Raw genomic sequence first — 20,191 nt, forward strand, 5'->3', positions numbered from 1 at the left:
ATTGTTTAGTTCAGAGGGATGAAGAGAAAACCCTGTGCTGAACAAAAGAACGTAAGCAGCATTCAAAGGTTAGGCTGTCGTGACACACTGCACATGACTGTGGCCCACTTCACTTGGCGCCCAGAGGAGAAACACTGCCCTCCACTGCCAAAGTAACCTGGGTGGCCACAGTCTGGCTACTTCCTACCAGCCAAACTATTTTATTCTTTTAGATTCTTGTCCTTTTTAATTGGAGTGTGTTGTGAACTTTATTTTTTTCCCAATTCAGAATAACTATGAAATGAACATGGTGGGCAGGACTACATCTTCCATAGGGAACACTGTTCAGCAAGAGAAAGGGAATAACTTGTAATTGTCTTAACACTTACCTAACATGACCAGGAAAAGAAAGAAGAGCCGTATGTAAATATATACACATATATACGTATATATGTACATATATATATTTTAATAGATAATAAGAAAAAAATGGATGGGGCTCAGGGATTTTCCTGAATTTAAAAATGGTGCTTTCACTGTAGTTTCCCTTCCTTCTCCTGGAGACTGTCCACAGAATTCAGTGGCATTGTTCTGGAAAGCTAAAATTGAGAATGAAGAGAAAGGGAAGAGAAAAACAGCCACAGAAAACTATGATAAGTTTTCTCCTTTTTCTCTCCACTTGGGTCATGAGTCCATGAATTAGAGTTGGTGAAATCCCCAGATCTGTATCAGGAACTCTGCTGGCGTCTTCTGAGTTATGCCCAATGCTGCCCCCCTCCTGGTACGGTTTAACTGTGCTTCTGCTATGGGAGCTCCAAGAATAGTTGCTACAGCAGATATTTTTGTTAATTTGCTGAGTAAGATATCAGAGAATAGGGAATGGAGGGGGCTGTGTTGATACTGTAGATAAGGTCCATGCAGACAGAGTCATTGGGCCAAAGAGAAATTTTCATTACTTATTTTTTGTAAATGACTTACAAGGCAGAGTATGTCCAGCTGTGGGGTTCGGAGAACATTTCACACCCCAGTCTCCAAGGTCCTGTTTCTCAATGTTCATATTTCTCCTATTTTTGACACAAGATCCATTTCTTTCAAATGGAAATTGTATCTCCAGTGATGCAGACACATCCACAGAAGCATAGTAGTAATGAGGTCATTTACATGTATATGATTGGGTGAAAGGTTATTTCCTTATTGGAGTTTACTCATTTTTAAAATTCTTTATTCATCATTTTTATTCATTTTATTTTACTTTATTCATTCAACACCCCTACTGTGGCATATGTTCTTGGATTATAGCATTTATATTCAAATAAATATTCTAATATTCTAAATATTCTGATGCTAATAAAAACTTTCGGTATACCCAAAGAACAGAAAGAGAATAAATCTGTTTTAAGCTGGATCTCTGGGATTGTCTAGAAGCATGTGTGTGTGTGTGTGTGTGTTTGTGTGTTGTGTGTATACCCACATAAACTCACCGATACATAAATTCAATAGATGAAAGAGACAAACCATCCACAAAGGACTTTGGACCTTGACTTGTATCAGCAGATACGCCTGGAATGTTGCAGTAAATCAGCAAGTTTCTTAACAAATTTTATATTTACTAATCAGAAATAGAAGCAAAGGATCCTTTAATGTTTTTGTGTTGGTTTTTAAGGGAGAGATCTGGTAAGGCTAGACAGCAAATCGTGGAAAGAGTATAATACACAGAAAACAAAGAAAAGACACAAAGACAAATGTGTTATAAGGTAACAGAATGAACGGCAGACCCCGCCCTTCCTGTTTCACATATCAGTATTTTTTTTTAGACTTCTGCAGGTAGAACTAGAATTCTTTTATATTCAAGTAGGTCCAGCTGCCTTTAATGGGGGGGCGTGTTTAAGTAGCGGAGTGTGAGTCAAGCTAAACTAACCCGTTCTGAATCTGGCTGCTGTTCCTCTCTGAATTTTTCCTGACCTTCCCTTTCTTGGCAGTCTGAAGGCTCTAATATCTTGTCTTCTGGCTATGAGAGCAGAACATATGGTTTGCTTGAAGATTCTTGTTAAGCATTTGTCCATTAACCTGACAGTAGGAAGTGCTAAAGAGTAGAAGCAGGAGTCAGGTCAGACACTCACCTCAAGTCCAAAGCAAACACACTTGCCCCTAAAAAACATACTTGATCTTCAACTTCAGGAAAATCAAATACAAAGGTAACTACTGATATTTTCTCCCTGTGATTTTAGGACATTCTTTGATGAAGCTATTTCATCATTAGTTCTGTTATCAGATATGATTTCTTTTCCTTGGAGAAAACAGATTTAAACAAACAAACAGAAGCTTAAAGCAAGGAATTAGGGTCTGGGTAAGATCTAGGAATAATATTTTGGTTCTAAGTCCTAAACACTTCAGCTGCCTTTATGCTAGTTACAGATTATTCAGGAGAATCTGCCCTGCCCCCTCCCAATCCCCACAGCAACCCATAAGAAATCTCCTACCTAAAATTTGTGAAATATAATTGTGTTATGTTGCTGGATAATTTCTACACAATAACTAATATAGTAGTAGAGAATCTCTGTAAACCATGAGAAATCATGGCAACTACAGCTCACAGGGGGATCCAAGATTCCCTACCAATCTGTATCCATCCGTCAACAACTCAGATTTTAATTTGGGCTCCTTCATTTCGACTTTATCAAATTCCCATTACCATCTGCCCTCTCTGGTCCATTGAGTTTTGAAAGAAAGCATGCATATGGTAGTAGGGGTGATTAATCAGCAGAAGTGAGGTTCTTACAACCGCATGAGTAAACCCCCTTTTCCTTTTCACAAACTGATAGATAATTATTTTTTTTAAAAAGATGACGGTCAACTCATCATTACTACCGAAGTGTCTTATTCATACTGCAGATTATGCAGACCAGTCTGCAAACAACATCCTCTTCCCTGTGGGACTCGGGTCTCACCTGTCTCCTACTTCATTCATACCCCAACTGTTTGGCTTATTAACCACTTACCAGGGCAGGTACTGTTTCAATTCATTTTTTCATCCATCCATCCAACCATTCAAAAGACATTTGTTGAGTGCACTTGCCAATCAGTGAGCTAGGGGATTTATATTATTATTTTTAATCCTAACACCCCCATGAGGTAACATTCTTACGCCTATCTTACAAATGACAAACTGGGACTTGGATATATTCATTAACTTGCTAGACCAAGTCTGTACGATGTCAAAGCTTGTGCCCATTCTTCTACTTTATAGAGGGCAGAAGAAGGCAACAGATGATTAATCACAATTTTTTTACATTTTGGGCTAACATGATCTTCCACGGGCTTAAAAGAGAGAAAGTCGCCACCTCTTCCAGGTCGGTCCAGCTCAGTGGAGTAAATGAGTACATCTGTTCACTTGTCAGATGTGCTCTTTTGAAAAAAAAACTGAAGTTATACAAATATTTGCTATTCCATTAACTTATATAATCTAGTGACTAATGAACACAAAATGAATTTTTGCATTTGGGGCTATTTGTCTTGCCATTAGCTAAAAACATTATGACAAATTTCACCCGTAACATAAACAATCCTGAGCTATTTTAAAGTTCAGAAAATGCAAAGCGAGTGCTGAATCTCAGTGGAAGCCTAATTTTTACAACTGTCTTCCTCTTTGCATCAGGCCTCTTTTCTGTGTGGTTTCCATTTCAAAATCATACAATGAACATACCGTTCTGACCTCTAGCCATCTGTTGGCAGCTGAGAGGAATAAGTAGGCAATGTTGTTCGTGTCTGTAAGTTCCAGCATTCGCTGCTTGAATCTGGTTTCATGCCTGCAGAAAACAAAAATATTATGATGTTAGCTACACAACAGGAGAAATAATAAAAAACAGTCACACTTCCTACTACACTATTTACTCAACACGGTGACAAACTGATGGGATGGAATGACTAGTAAATGGACTCCTACTTGCAAATAAAGGCCAGCTGCTACTGCTCTCCTGCACCCTTACTGAGAGACGGTGTGGTGCAGTGTTTCCTTCCTTTCTCAACCCCTGCTATGGAAAGGAATCTTTCCAGTGACAAAGTCCTATTAAAGATTGTTTCATAAATTTCCACATAATGATGGCAGCCATGAAAACAAGGCATGGTCTATGTCGCAAGTGCCCTACAAAAACCAGAAGAAGTTGTACAGATATGCAACATACTCCACCTACTTTTTATTGCATGTGTTTTACTTTTCCACATGGCATGGTTGGAGTTGGGTGGAAGGTTCTAGAAGAGACTCAGGGAAGACAGGAAAATATGCATTTGTAACAGGCAAATATATACTTTAAATTTTTTCTTTTTGCTCAGTGTTTCTGGGACTCAAAGAAGGAAAATGAAGTGGCAAGAAGTGGAGGATGGGGGTCCTTGCAAATGACAGACATCCTTGTGAAGCAAGATATCATATAATCTCAAAGTTTCAAACTATTTGTAAGAATGGTCATTACATGAAAGAAACTCTCGGTGTGTGGTGCTTACAAGGGTCTATGACACATCAGTTTAGATACTGATTCTTGGCCAAATTAAGTTCATTCTAGGGAATTAACATAATCAGACCAAATTCTGTGTAACCTGTGTTATAAAGGAAACTTCTAATAAAAACCTCATCCATTCGAACGCGTGAGCTACTTCTCCAAGAAACTCATGTTACATGGTGATAAATCTTTTCTACGTCGCAAAAATAGCCTCTTTTTATTTTTCAATCATTTTCCCTCAGTAACAGAAACAATGGAAAGCTGGATCAGATAACCAAAATAACTAGTTTGAAGGCTGGAGGAAATGCCAAAGGTTTGTTCAATTTTCTGTGGCCGTGGCTTATCTTACACAGACCTCCTGTCTATGTATTATGTTTGCAAGAAGCAGCCAAATTTCATCTGACAGCCCAGTGGTAATTCCTATTTGATAAGAGACTGCTCCAAGTCCCCCCAGATCTTCAAATCAATTTTCACAAGTTTATAATAAGCAATCACTATGTCAAAAATGAAGAAGTCCAGGGTGGGGTGTTCACTTGGCCCGTGAAGCCATCCATACAGGCCAATATAAAGCAGATACTTGATGCTTATCCAATCAATCTGATCATTCCAATATGCCAAACCAGAAAAATCAGATAATTGAGTCAGACAGCAACATCTGAGCTACACTAATCAAAGGATACAGCCATCAGAGCCAAATCATGACCTCACTTTGAGTTATGTAGCCTTGACCCAAATGCCATGCACAGGAGGACCTGTGCTGAATAGCAACGCACTGGGGCGGGACTGAGCAGACGGAGAAAGAGGACTACCCTGGTGATGACCCTTTTAGAGATGGACAGAGTGAATAATTAAGGTAGGATGACTCATAGGGTTACAGGATTTACGGAGATAGTGGATTTCAACTGTGAACAGATATAGCCAATTCTGTATTTGCATTGGTAGGTGTCACCCACTCATTCAGAAACATTCATCAAGCGCGAGCACTAGGTGAGACATTAGAATATATATGTCCGAATAAGACACGACCTCTGCCCTAGAGGAGCCCATTGTTCAGTGAAGGAAGGAAGCATGGTATGAACAAGTAAGGAAGGCACAACACAGAAGCCAATCCTAACGGCCCTATGCGCAAAATGCGCATGATGATTTGGGCTGATCAGAGGATCGGAATGGTAGGGAATGGGGTGGAGGGTGGGGAAAGATGGATTAAGTAAGTTTCACAAAGGACTAGGAAGATGGTCTGAGTGAGGTTTTAAGAAATGGGCTGAATTTTTCAGGTGAACAAGGGGGGACAAAGCACTGGAGGTATCAGAAACAACATGAGCAAAAGAACAGAAGTGAGAAAACTCAACGTGTTCAGGGGCTGGAGGAGACAGGGGCCTTCTCCCTAGAGGGCTGTGGTGATGGAGAGATTGGGGGTGGGGGTGGGGGCGTTTGGACCAAAGCCTGTGGACTCCACTTGAGATGAACATCAAACACTTCACTGTGACAAAGTGCTTTGTCTGGGGCTCTCCTTACTCTTCCTTTAGTTTGGGGATATTGTTGCAGATATACTCTTAAAGAGTTTGTAAATGGAGTTGGCAACAATCTGAAGCAGCAGTGAAAGGGGAGGGGTGGAAATGCAGCGAACATTCTTTCTGTGTGTTTCTATTTGGCAAGAACCCTTCTGTTTTCCTAATGGAAACTTTGACACACTCAGTCTGTATCTTTTCATCCACATCCAGCTCATCTTTTGAACATTCTTAGACCTTTATTCTGTCAGACCACAAAAAAAAAGCAGGAAAGGTCACTGAAATCTCAGTCTAATTTAACTGTGATCCTTTGGTGGTAAACTACTTGAGGGAGTTCATGACTGCCTGTGAGTACACCACGAACCCTGAACGCAGGGGAGGAAAGCAGCCTAATCAGTAAATATGAACTTTCCAAAGCGTTGAGGACTCTGGGGACTCTTACTAGCCTGGAAGAAAGGAAGAAATAGATGGAAAAGAATGTGTTTGATTCTTAACCACAAGTTACCAAATGTAAAGATTCTAGAATTTTTTTCACGGTAGCAAAACTATCCCCACATTGTAAAACTTCCTTTCGTTTAAAAGTGCTGATATTGGTGGTACGTTATATTTACTTTAAAAATGAACCGTGGAAGATCTAAATCTGGATGAGTCTGATGCATGTACTGCTACATAAAAGTTGGGTTGTCTTTCGTGTCTTCCGATCATCATTCACGTCTTAGATGTCACGTAATAGTTTGTCTTTCTTACAGCTCTCTAGAATTTTCCTGATGTAAAATTAGAAATAGTCAAGCCAAATTCTGCTCATGTGTCTGGTAAAGAAGGTAAGTGAAAAAAATAAACGTTGACTTTTTTTTTTTTTTTTGCGGTACGCAGGCCTTTCGCTGTTGTGGCCTCTCCCGTTGTGGAGCACAGGCTCTGGACGCGCAGGCTCAGCGGCCATGGCTCACGGGCCCAGCCGCTCCGCGGCATGTGGGATCTTCCTGGACCGGGGCACGAACCCGCGTCCCCTGCATCGGCAGGCGGACTCTCAACCACTGCGCCACCAGGGAAGCCCTAAATGTTGACTTTTGATCAAGTTTCTCTTTCATGCTAAATCATCATTTCCTTCAAAATGCTTTATGTGATTCCAGTCCTCAGCACTCTCGGAAAATGACCTGACCTTGTTCTTCACCAAGAAAATAGAGGCTGTTTTCAGTTGAACCCATCAACTCTTCCACCTACCAGCTTGCCTGAATCCAGTCACTGATTATCCCCCACCTGCCATGTTATCCCATCCATTTTCTCTGTGGTATTTATCTCGGTTAGAAACAAAAGGCCATGTCTTTGGAGTCTTTCTATATCCACAGCAAGAGTAGCAGCTAGCATGTGTTCAAAACTCAAATAAATTAACTTGAAAGGACTTGTTTGGTGAAAAATGTAATTTTTAATATGGTGTACTTATGAGTACCACTGGGCATTGCTGGCTACTATTAGAACATAAATCTTATCTTAATACCTACATTCAAAGTCAATAAATGGTGTTACCATCTCCAATAAGAGGCACTGCACACTCTGATGGGAAAACACACCACTGTGGAAAGTATAAATGCTTCACAATGAAACCTAGGTAGATTTATGTAGAAATTCTGTGATGCATGTTGTAGATGATGGCTGTATCTTTATATTCTACTTTTTGACTCAGTTATATGTATATATATATACATATGTGTAATACAAATATTTCTTAGGTTAGAAAAATCTCTAATTGAAATCAATACAAATCACCACTAACTGCTGAACAATCATCTACAGGAAGACAATGGAACTCACTGAAAGAGATACCTCATATCCAAAGACAAAGGAGAAGCTGCAATGAGACGGTAGGAGGGGCGCAATCACAATAAAATCAAGTGCCGTAACCGTTGGGTGGGTGACTCACAAACTGGAGAACACTTATACCACAGAAGTCCACCCACTGGAGTGAAGGTTCTGAGACCCACATCAGGCCTCCCAACTTGGGGGTCCAGCGGGAGGAAGAATTCCCAGAGAATCAGACTTTGAAGGCTAGTGGGATTTGATTGCAGGACTTTGACAGGACTGGGGGAAACAGCGACTCCAATCTTGGAGGGCACACACAAAGTAGGGTGTGCATCAGGACCCAGGGGAAGGAGCAATGATCCCATAGAAGACTGAACCAGACCTACCAGTTAGTGTTGGAGGGTCTCCTGCAGAGGCAGCGGGTGGCTGTGGCTCACCATGCGGACAAGGACAATGGCAGCAGAAGATCTGGGAAGTACTCCTTGGCATGAGCCCTCCCGGAGTCCGCCATTAGCCCCACCAAAGAGCCTGTAGCCTCCATTGCTGGGTTGCCTCAGGCCAAACAATGAACAGGGGCGGAACTCAGCCCCACCCATCAGCAGACAAACAGATTAAAGTTTTACTGAGCTCTGCCCACCAGAGCAACACCCAGCGATACGCACCACCAGTCTCTTCCATCAGGAAGCTTGCACAAGCCTCTCAGATAGTCTCATCCACCAGAGGGCAGACAGTAGAAGCAAGAAGAACTACAATCCTGCAGCCTGTGGAATGAAAACCACATTCACAGAAAGACAGACAAAATGAAAAGGCAGAGGACTATGTACCAGATGAAGGAACAAGATAAAAACCCAGAGAAACAACTAAATGAAGTGGAGATAGGCAGCCTTCCAGAAAAAGAATTCAGAATAATGATAGTGAAGGTGATCCAGGACCTCGGAAAAGAATGGAGGCAAAGATCGAGAAGATGCAAGAAATGTTTAACAAACACCTAGAAGAATTAAAGAACAAACACCTAGAAGAATTAAAGAAGAAACAAACAGGGATGAACAATACAATAACTGAAATGAAAAATACACTAGAAGGAATCAATAGCAGAATAACTGAGGCAGAAGAACGGATAAGTGACAGACTGGTAGAATTCACTGCTGTGGAGCAAGCAATGAAAAGAAATAAAGACAGCCTAAGAGACCTTTGAGATAACATTAAATGCACCAACATTTGCATTATACAGGTCCCAGAAGGAGAAGAGAGAGAGAAAGGACCCAGGAAAATATTTGAAGAGATTATAGTCGAAAACTCCCCTAACATGGGAAAGGAAATAGCCACTCAAGCTCAGGAAGCACAGAGAGTCCCAGGCAGGATAAACCCAAGGAGAGACACGCTGAGACACACAGTAATCAAGCTGACAAAAATTAAAGACAAAGAAAAATTATTAAAAGCAACAAAGGAAAAATGACAAATAACATACAAGGGAACTGCCATAAGGTTAACAGCTGATTTTTCTGCAGAAACTCTACAAACCAGAAGGGAGTGGCACAATATATTTAAAGTGATGAAAGGGAAGTACCTACAACCAAGATTACTCTTTCTGGCAAGGATCTCATTCAGATTCAACAGAGAAATCGAAAGCTTTACAGACAAGCAAAAGCTAAGAGAATTCAGCACCACCAAACCAGCTCTACCACAAATACTAAAGGAACTTCTCTAAGTGGGAAACACAAGAGAAGAAAAGGGCCTACAAAAACAAACACAAAACGATTAAGGAAATGGTACTAGGAGCATACATATCGATAATTACCTTAAATGTGAATGGATTAAATGTTCCAACCAAAAGACACAGGCTCGCTGAATGGATACAAAAACAAGACCAATCTATATGTTGTCTACAAGAGACCCACTTCAGACCTAGGGACACATACAGACTAAGAGTGAGGGGATGGAAAAAGATATTCCATGCAAATGGAAATCAAAAGAAAGCTGGAATAGCAATCATCATATCAGATAAAATTAACTTTAACATAAAGAATGTTACAAGAGACAAGAAAGGACACTACATAATGATCAAGGGATCAATCCAAGAAGAAGATATAACAGTTGTAATATATATGCACCTAACAGAGGAGCACCTCAATACATAAGGCAAATGCTAACTGCTATAAAAGAGGAAATCGAGAGTAACACAATAGTGGGGGACTTTAACACCTCATTTACACCAATGGACAGATCATCCAAACAGAAAACTAATCAGGAAACACAAGCTTTAAATGACACAACAGACCAGATAGATTTAACTGATATTTACAGTACATTCCATCTGAAAACAGCAGTTTACACTACACTTCCTTCTCAAGTGCACATGGAACATTCTCCAGGGTAGATCACAAATTAAGCCTTGGTAAATTTAAGAAAATTGAAAACATATCAAGCATCTTTTCCAACCACAACGCTATGAGATTAGAAATAAATTACAGGGGAAAAAAACGTAAAAAACACAAGGAGGTTAAACAATGTGCTACGAAATGACCAAGAGATCACTGAAGAAATCAAAGAGAAAATCAAAATATACCTAGAAACAAATGACAATGAAAACATGATGATCCAAAACCTATGGGATGCAACAAAAGCAGTTCTAAGCGGGAAGTTTACAGCAATACAATCCTACCTTAAGAAACAAGAAAAATCTCAAATAAACAATCTAACCTTACACCTAAAGGAATTAAAGAAAGAAGAACAAACAAAACCCAAAGTTATCAGAAGGAAAGAAATCATAAAGATCAGACCAGAAATAAATGAAAAACAAATGAAGGAAACAATAACAAAGATCAATAAAACAAAAAGCTGGTTCTTTGAGAAGGTAAACAAAATTGATAAACCTTTAGCCAGACAGTGAGAGGACTCAAATCAAAAAAATTACAAAAGGGCTTCCCTGGTGGCACAGTGGTTGAGAGTCCGCCTACCGATGCAGGGGACACGGGTTCGTGCCCCAGTCTGAGCAGATCCCACATGCCGCGGAGCAGCTAGGCCCGGGAGCCATGGTCACTGAGCCTGCAAGTCCGGAGCCTGTGCTCCGCAATGGGAGAGGCCACAACAGTGAGAGGCCTGCGTATCGCGAAAAAAAAAAAAAAATTACAAAAGAAAAAGGAGAAGTTACAATGGACACTGCAGAAATACAAAGCATCATAAGAAACTACTACAAGTAACTCTATCTATGCCAATAAAATGAACAACCTGGAAGAAAAGGACAAATTCTTAGAAAGGTATAACCTTCCAAGACTGAACCAGGAAGAAATAGAAAATATGAACAGACCGATCACAAGTAATGAAATTGAAACTGTGATTAAAAATCTTCCAACAAACAAGTCCAGGACCAGATGGCTTCACAGGTGAATTCTATCAAACATTTAGAAAAGAGCTAACATCCATCCTTCTCAAGCTGTTCCAAAAAAGTGCAGAGGAAGGAACACTCCCAAACTCTTTCTATGAGGCCACCATCACCCAGATACCAAAACCAGACAAAGATACTACAAAAAAACAAAATTATAGACCAATATCACTGATGAATATAGATGCAAAAACCCTCAACAAAATACTAGCAAACAGAATCCAACAACACATTAAAAGGATCATACACCATGATCAAGTGTGATCTATCCCAGGGGTGCAAGTCTTCTTCAATATACGCAAATCAGTCAATGTGATACACCATATTAACAACCGAAGAAGAAAAACTATATGATCATCTCAAATGATGCAGAAAAAGCTTTTGACAAAATTCAACACCCATTTATGACAAAAACTCTCCAGAAAGTGTGCATAGAGGGAACCTATCTCAACATAATAAAGGCCATATACCACAAACGCACAGCAAACATCATCCTCAATGGTGAAAAACTGAAAGCATTTCCTCTAAGATCAGGAACAAGACAAAGATGTCCACTCTTGCCACTATTATTCAACATAGTTTTGGAAGTCCTAGCCATGGCAATCAGAGAAGAAAAAGAAATAAAAGGAATCCAAATTGGAAAAGAAGAAGTAAAACTGTCATTGTTTGCAGATGACATGATACTATACATACAGAATCCTAAAGATGCTACCATAAAACTACTAGAGCTAATCAATGAAATTGGTAAAGTTGCAGGATACAATATTAATGCACAGAAATCTCTTTCATTCTTATACACCAACAATGAAACATCAGAAAGAGAAATTAAGGAAGCATTCCCATTTGCCATTGCAACAAAAAGAATAAAATACCTAGGAATATACCTACCCAAGGAGGTAAAAGACCTGTACTCAGAAAACTATAAGACACTGATGAAAGAAATCAAAGATGACACAAGCAGATGGAGAGATACACCATGTTCTTGATGAAAATGACTATACTACCCAAAGCAATCTACAGATTCAATGCAATCCCTATCAAATTACCAATGGCATTTTTTACAGAACTAGAACAAAAAATCTTAAAATTTGTATGGAGACACAAAAGACCCTGAAGAGCCAAAGCTATCTTGAGGGAAAAAAATGGAGCTGGAGGAATAAGACTGCCTGACTTCAGACTATACTACAAAGCTACAGTAATCGAGACAATATGGTGCTGGCACAAAAACAGAAATATGGATCAATGGAACAGGATAGAAAACCCAGAGATAAACCCATGCACCTATGGTCAACTAATCTATGACGAAGGAGGCAAGGATATACAATGGAGAAAAGACAGTCTCTTCAATAAGTGGTGCTGAGAAAACTGGACAGCTACATGTAGAAGAATGAAATTAGAACTCTCCCTAACACTATACACAAAAATAAACTCAAAATGGATCATGGACCTAAATGTAATACCAGACACTATAAAACCGTTAGAGGAAAACATAGGAAGAACACTCTGACATAAATCACAGTAATATCTTTTTTGACCCACCTCTTAGAGTAATGGAAATAAAAACAAAAATAAACAAATGGGACATAATGGAACTTAAAAGCTTTTGCACAGGAAAGGAAACCATAAACAAGACGAAAAGACAACCCTCAGAATAGGAGAAAATATTTGCAGATGAATCAATGGACAAAGGATTAATCTGCAAATATATAAACAACTCATGTAGCTCAACATTAAAAAAACAAACAACCCAATCAAAAAATGGGCAGAAGACCTATATAGACATTTCTCTAAAGAAGACATACAGATGGCCAAGAGGCACATGAAAAGATGCTCAACATCACTTATCATTAGAGAAATGCAAAACAAAACTACAGTGAGGTATTCCCTCACACCGGTTAGAATGGGCATCATCAGGAAATTTACAAACAACAAATGCTGGAGAGGGTGTGGAGAAAAGGGAACCCTCTTGCACTGTTGGTGGGAATGTAAATTGATACAGCCACTATAGAGAACAGTATGGAGATTCCTTAAAAAACTAAAAATAGAACTACCATACGACCCAGCAATCCCACTCCTGGGCATATACCCTGAGAAAACATAATTCAAAAAGAGTCATGTTCCACAGTGTTCACTGAAGCACTATTTACAATAGCCAGGTCACGGAAGTACCTAGATGACCATCGACAGACGAATGGATAAAGGAGATGAGGTACATATATACAATGGAATACTACTCAGACATAAAAAAGAATGAAATTGGGTCATTTGTAGATACGTGGATGGATCTAGAGACTGTCATACAGAGTGAAGTAAGTCAGAAAGAGAAAAACAAATATATATTAACGCATATATGTGGAATCTAGAAAAAGGATACAGATGAACTGGTTTGCAAGGCAGAAATAGAGACATAGATGTAGAGAACAAATGTATGGACACCAACGGGGGAAAGCGGGACGGGGGATGGTGGTGGGATGAACTGGGAGATTGGGGTTGACATACATACACTAATATGTATACAATGGATAACTAATAAGACCTGCTGTATAAAAAATTAATTAATTTAAAAACAGAAATCAATACATGTTTGCATTTAGCACTGCAGAAATATATAATACTTTAAGATGTTGATTTTCTAGAGTAAATGAAACGTTCAATGATGCCACCTTCTTTTCTGATTTTACCTGAACAGGGAAAACAGGGTCAGGTAATTCTTTGTGTATTAAGCAGACACTCTTGATGAAAAGCTTGGGATATTACTCTATTTACCAACATTCAAGAAAACTGATTAAATCCTAAAATAACTTCGGTGTAATAATATTTCTTTTATTATTATTATTAATACATTTATTTTAACTTCTATGTTGGGTGTTTTTCTGCTAACCACTGTGGTTAATGCCTTATGTGCATTATATCATTAGTCCAACAAGACTAAGAAGCGAAACTGATTTCCCCATTTCAGAGGTGAGGCTAGGGAATTTAAAAGCCTGGTCTAAACCCCACAGCTAGTATCCTTCCAACATGATGCTTAATTCTTTCTTCATTCTTATTAAAATTTCAAAAGATTAAACTCTGTGATCATTTACTGCCACGTTTTTCTTACTACTAGTTTAAAACACGGCCACGCACACAGTGGGCATCCAAAAATGGGAGCAATGATCAGTTATATGTAGCTAAATATTTGTTGATGATGTAACTGCCTAATCAACAAAAGGAAAACATGTTTACTCACCTAAATGCCCGAATAGTGGTGAGTCCTTCAGCGGTTTCTGAGAAGTGGCAAAGCAGAGGGAGCTGGGTAGTATCATCAAGTTCCTGGAGATCCCTAGGACAGAGACAAGTGCAAAAATAAACCTTACACTTCTTCAGACTCATAGACTACTGCATTCATTCTAAATTAAGGTTATTATTTGTCATCGCAACTATTTTCCTCTAGCACTCAATTAACAAGAACTTCAACAGCTTACAATCTAAAGAGGATGGGAAAGATAAGTACGTATAATAAATAGAGGTCCAGGCTGAATATTATGTGTTGTACAAAAATATCAGCTTTGTATCACAGCTAAAGTAAAGTGTTATGGGGACACAGAGGAATGAGCAATTAATTTATATGTAGGAGATGGGAAATATTTTCTTTGAGCAGGTGGAGATTTAGGCCACATCTTAAGCATGCGGAGGGCTTCAACCAAACAGACAAGAAGAAATGCATTCCAGCTGAGGGAACAAACAAGAGCAAGCACAGAAGACTAAATAACTGGCAAGTTCAATCTGGCTGGTGCCAGAATCCTTTGTGTTGTAGTGGGAAAAGGCTGGAAAAACAATGGGCAGGGCTAGACTGTAGAAGATCCTGGATGGTCTGGGAGAAAACACTGAGGACTAGAAATAAAATGATCAGAGCTGGGTTAAAGCAACATAACTTGGGAGACAGTGTAAAGGATGGAAGAGAATCAGTGAGTAAAGATAGTCTATGTAAGAAATTTTTTTAAAAGTTCTTAATTATTGTGATGTGGGTGAAATTTAAAATAAGGGGAGATTGTGAGATCGCCTACTAGAAGTAGCTTTCTAAACTGCTACAGTCAACTCGTAGCAGAGTGAATAAGAGAGGAGAGCCACACAGATATAGAAAAGAAACCTACGGTTTCCAAAGGGGATGGGGGGAGAGATAAATTAGGAGTCTGGGATTAACATATACACACTATCATATATAAAGTAGGTAAACAAGAACCTACTGTACAGCACAGGGAACTATACTTAATATCTGGTAATAACCTATAATGGAAAGTAATCTGAAAAAGAATATAAATATATGCGTGTGTGTGTATAACTGAATCACTTTGCTGTACACCTGAAACTAATACAACATTGTAAATTAACTATCCTTCAATTAAAAAATAAACTAACATGAAAAAAGAGAGGAGAGTCAAATATGACTTGGTAATTACTCAGCAGCCTTGGAAAATGACAGTACTATTTACCAGGATGGGGGACAGAGAATAAAGATATTTGAAGAAACAGGTAACGAGTTTGGCTTCTGCCACAATGAAACTGAATCCCTGCCTAAATGGAACTTGTATTCACTGGTCCTCCGAGTGTAAATATATATTTACAGGCATATAAAGCACTCAATGAATGTCTGGTGGACAAATGCCTGAGTAGGACACTTTCCATAAAGATGCACACTCATGATAACTTTTTAAATCACATAAGCTAGCGTTTCTAGAAAATAGGCTAAGATTTATATCACACATTTCAAAACATGCCTGTTTTTTTCTTTTCAGCCTTTTTTCTGTCTTTCTCGGGGTCTTTGGGGTCGAGCAAATGAGAGTAGCAGTGCTAACATTCACCTTCCAGAGTCAAGGGAACCGAGTACACTGTTAACGTAATCTTCAACTGTTAGTTACATAATCTTAGGCCATTCTGGGTTGCCTGGGTCATCCCACAACCAAACGCAAAGTCTTTTTTTTTAAGTTTCTAAAATGGATTTACTCACTTCAGAAACTGCAATGAGGGGAGGGAAAGGGGGGGGGGAGGAGGATGAATATGAAGGAATGTAAAGAGTCTGCTATTTTTAAACAGAAAAGTGGCTATTTGTAAATTTGACACAAGTAACAGGTGGTCACTACATTGAGGTTTGTCGTGAAAGGGAAAAAATGAGGAAGGAGGAAACTCTGCTTATAGGACTGTATTTTATGGAACCAAAAAGGTGAGGGTACAGCTTGATCATGTATTCTTGTAAGCAGGAAATGTTTACTTACAGAGCTAACCACACATGAGGTCTTTGATTTTAGATATTCAAAATTTCATGGCATGTCCTGTAGCTAGTGCCCCACCTTCATTCCCTTGGGTGTTTACAAAATAGTCTGTTAGGGCTTCCCTGGTGGCGCAGTGGTTGAGAGTCCGCCTGCCGATGCAGGGGACACGGGTTTGTGCCCCGGTCCGGGAAGATTCCACATGCCGCGGAGCGGCTGGGCCCGTGAGCCATGGCCGCTGGGCCTGCGCGTCCAGAGCCTGTGCTCCGCAATGGGAGAGGCCACAATAGTCAGAGGCCCGCATACCGCAAAACAAAACAAAACAAAAAATTGTTAAACTGCCTGAGCTTTCCAGCATGGGTGAGTCCTGCAGAACCTCAACATCTAGAAGCGACTTTTTGTCTGTGAGATTTAGTATCATGTGGTCCTATTTGCGAACTTTCATAGAATTTCAAAGAAGAATGGCTTATAATCCATTATCAATGTTCATCCTTTAAAAATAATTCATCCCCTGCATATTTTAACTATCAATGTTAACAGATTATTCTTACTTATAATGAACAGAATTCACAATTCAAATTTGTAATGAACTAAGAATATTTGCCTGGCTTTTGCACTCAATTTGTATTGCCCAGGAGTGAAAACAGGCCCAAATGAGTATGAGACTGAAGTAAACCATGACGGTTGAATATCAGTGGTGAGAAGGCACAGTGAGATTTGGAAACAGCCAGCAGAAATGAAGTATCTGAACTTTTCTGCCCCTCCAGCAAGCAGCCTCAACAATAATACCAGAAAACAAAACGGAACAATAATACCAGAAGAAATGAAAGAGCGAATTTGATGGCTAGCCTCTTCCTTTTGGTCTGAACTTGCTACAAGCAAAGGGAAGAGGCTAGGGATGAAAATGCACCCCTAGATTTAACATAGCATTTGATTTAACATAATATTTGAAGGATCCTAATTCACAGCCCTGAGGGAGAAACAACTATATATATATTTTTAAATTAAGAAATGTTGCAGATATATCCAGAAGTTCCCAACAATAATCTTGCCTTTTCTTGTTACCTGATTTTTTTCATTTTCCCTGCATTCAAGTCCTATTAAATCTTTTCATTTTACTGAATAAACTCAATACCTGCCTTCCTATTCCAGCACTTGATCCACATATAAGGGTTACCGTATTTATTTTTTATCTTCCCAAGAGACTGTAAGTTTCTTGAGAATCATTCCTTGCCATGTTGATCTCTTGCTCTGCCACATGGCTTACACAGTTATTTACAACACACAATGCTTGATAAGTGTTTGCTGAAATAAAGTGATTACTGCAATAATATAAAATTTACTGTATTATTTAAAGCATGGACTTCAAAGTTAAATTGGAAATTTCAAAACAACTGGTACTATATTTCACTTAATTTTTCAACATCTCAGCAAATGACAAATCTTATATTAACAGAAGAATTTACAATCCATGGCTATCTTTTATTTATTTGGCTGGATATTCAAGGGCGTGTTAAATGATCCAATCTAAAAATTTCCAACCTCTTAAAGTTACAGCACTCCTACCAGACATTCAAGATTCTCCACTTTTATAGTTATCACTCTGATTTATATCTTTAACCTCTTTTTACTTCTACTAATCTTTTATGGAGTGCATTTTGCTCATTTGAAAATATTTTACTTTTTTTCCTCCCCACTTGTGGAATATAACAATATTAAATCACTTATCCTTTGTGACTATATTTGATTTCATAAGTTTTCTGTCAATGCCATGTTCAGAAAAAGTACCATGGAATGAAAAATTGGGCTCAATCCACTTGTTAATATAAATCCAGAACTATGTAAGGCTTAGATAACCAATTACAGAAACAAAATATCTCTTCAAATGAAACATAGTATCGGGATAGGTTTCATCTAGTTAAATTAGATTTCATTTCCAAATTCCATACCTTATCTTGAAAAATGTTACAGCCAATCTGGATCACAATCAAATACATGGGCTTTTGAAGGTGAATAGTGCATTATTTTACTTACTTAGAGGCCACTCGGAAGTATTTCTGGATAAAATAAAAGGCGACCCCAAGAGGCACAAGTGCAACCAGGAACACAGGGGTAGCATAAGAAATCATGCCAATGGCAGACACGCAGAGCAGTGTTGAGCGAGTTAGAGATTCCAAAGTTGGAGGGATATGCTGTTAAAAAGGTGGTTTGAAAGGAAAATGTTTTAGCTCAAATAAAACATTGGTTATAAGGCAACAAATCATTCATTTATTTTTATTTTTTATAAATTTATTTATTTTATTTATTTATTTTTGGCTGCATTGGGTCTTCGTTGCCACACTCGGGCCCTCTCTTGTTGCGGCGAGCGGGGGCCACTCTTTGTTGCGGTGCGCGGGCTTGCAGTGGCTTCTCTTGCTGCGGAGCACGGGCTCCAGGCACGCGGGCTCAGTAGCTGTGGCTCACGGGCTCTAGGGCGCAGGCTCAGCAGTTTGGCACACGGGCCTAGTTGCTCTGCAGCATGTGGGATCCTCCCGGACCAGGGTTCAAACCCGTGTCCCCTGCATTGGCAGGTGGATTCCTAACCACTGTGCCACCAGGGAAGCCCTCAAATCATGAATTTTATATTAACATAGTTATATAATTAGTTCCAAAAGTAGTATACAAACATTTTCATTATAAGCAATTCATCACTCCTTCAACTTCACTCACTTCCCATTGTTTATCCATCAACCTATCTACTTATCTTTGGTCAGTTATTTACCTATCTACCTATTTATCTTGTGGGATTTTATACAAATAGCACTTACTCTAAACCTTATTTGTCCATTTGCACTGAACAAGATGGATTGTAAACCTTCCCATGCCACTATATACAAATCTATTTCTTTTTAACAGCTGCATAGCATTAAAAAACGTATTTAGCTATTCCTCTATTAATTTAATTGCTTGCTCATATTCTTTGCACATTTTTCATTGGCTTGTTTATCTTCCTTATTGATTTTTAGATGCCCTTTATGTATCATGGACGTTCATCCTCTTTCTTTACATAGGTTGCCAGTTTTTCTCCCAATGAATCTATTACATTTTAAATACGTCTCTGATGCTTTTGGCTCAATAGAAGTTTAAAATTTTAGAGTCATTTCTGTTGGCCTTTTCTCTTATTGTTTCTGAGTTTTGTGTCTTACTTATAAAGACCTTTCCCACCCAAAATTCTAAAACTACTCTCCTACATTTTATTTTATAGTTTTGTTTTTAGATGGCCCTCTTTATTACATGTGAATTTGCTTTGTATTTTATAGGTAGTTAATTGTCCCAACACCCTTTACTGAAAAAACATTCCTTTTCTTACTGATTCAAGATATACTGGTGTCTTTGAGTTTTCCACTTTGTTCTTTTGATCTGCTTGTTTTCTGTGATCATCAGAGTGTTTTAATTTTATAGTATTTTTTAGGTATCTGATAGGGAAATTTTATATATATATATGATTTTTATGATTTTCAGATTGTTGGATCACTTTTCTTCATATTATGTTTATTTTTATTTTCATAGTTTTTGTTGTTATTATAAGTGAAATTTATTTTTCACGTAATTTTTAATTGGTGTAGAGAAAGTTACTGAGTTTTATATCGTATGTCTTATGTAGATATTCTGCTTAACTTTCTAGTTGGTTCTTTATTGTACTGAGTGTTTTGGACTCTCTAGGTAGCATGAGCATCATCTTCCAAATAAGGAGTGTTCTGTCTCTTCTTTTCCAATATGTATTTCTTAGGAAGTGTTTTAGGTGTA

General features: G+C 38.7%; 1 protein-coding gene across 4 annotated transcripts in view; it reads right to left on the bottom strand.

Annotated features, from left to right (window-relative positions):
• ABCC9 (ATP binding cassette subfamily C member 9) overlaps window positions 1–20,191 on the bottom strand; it is a 148,438-nt gene that overhangs the window by 24,525 nt on the left and 103,722 nt on the right. For all 4 annotated transcript variants that reach the window (XM_004270927.3, XM_049694242.1, XM_049694240.1 and 1 more), the window contains 3 exons: window positions 18,440–18,597; window positions 14,389–14,481; window positions 3,683–3,785 (listed from right to left, as the gene is read on the bottom strand). In XM_004270927.3, coding sequence (XP_004270975.1) covers window positions 3,683–3,785; window positions 14,389–14,481; window positions 18,440–18,597 — 354 coding nt within the window. The remainder of the gene's footprint in view (window positions 1–3,682; window positions 3,786–14,388; window positions 14,482–18,439; window positions 18,598–20,191) is intronic.

This window comes from Orcinus orca, chromosome 11 (genome assembly GCF_937001465.1).
Source record: "Orcinus orca chromosome 11, mOrcOrc1.1, whole genome shotgun sequence".
Lineage (NCBI taxonomy): Eukaryota > Metazoa > Chordata > Mammalia > Artiodactyla > Delphinidae > Orcinus > Orcinus orca.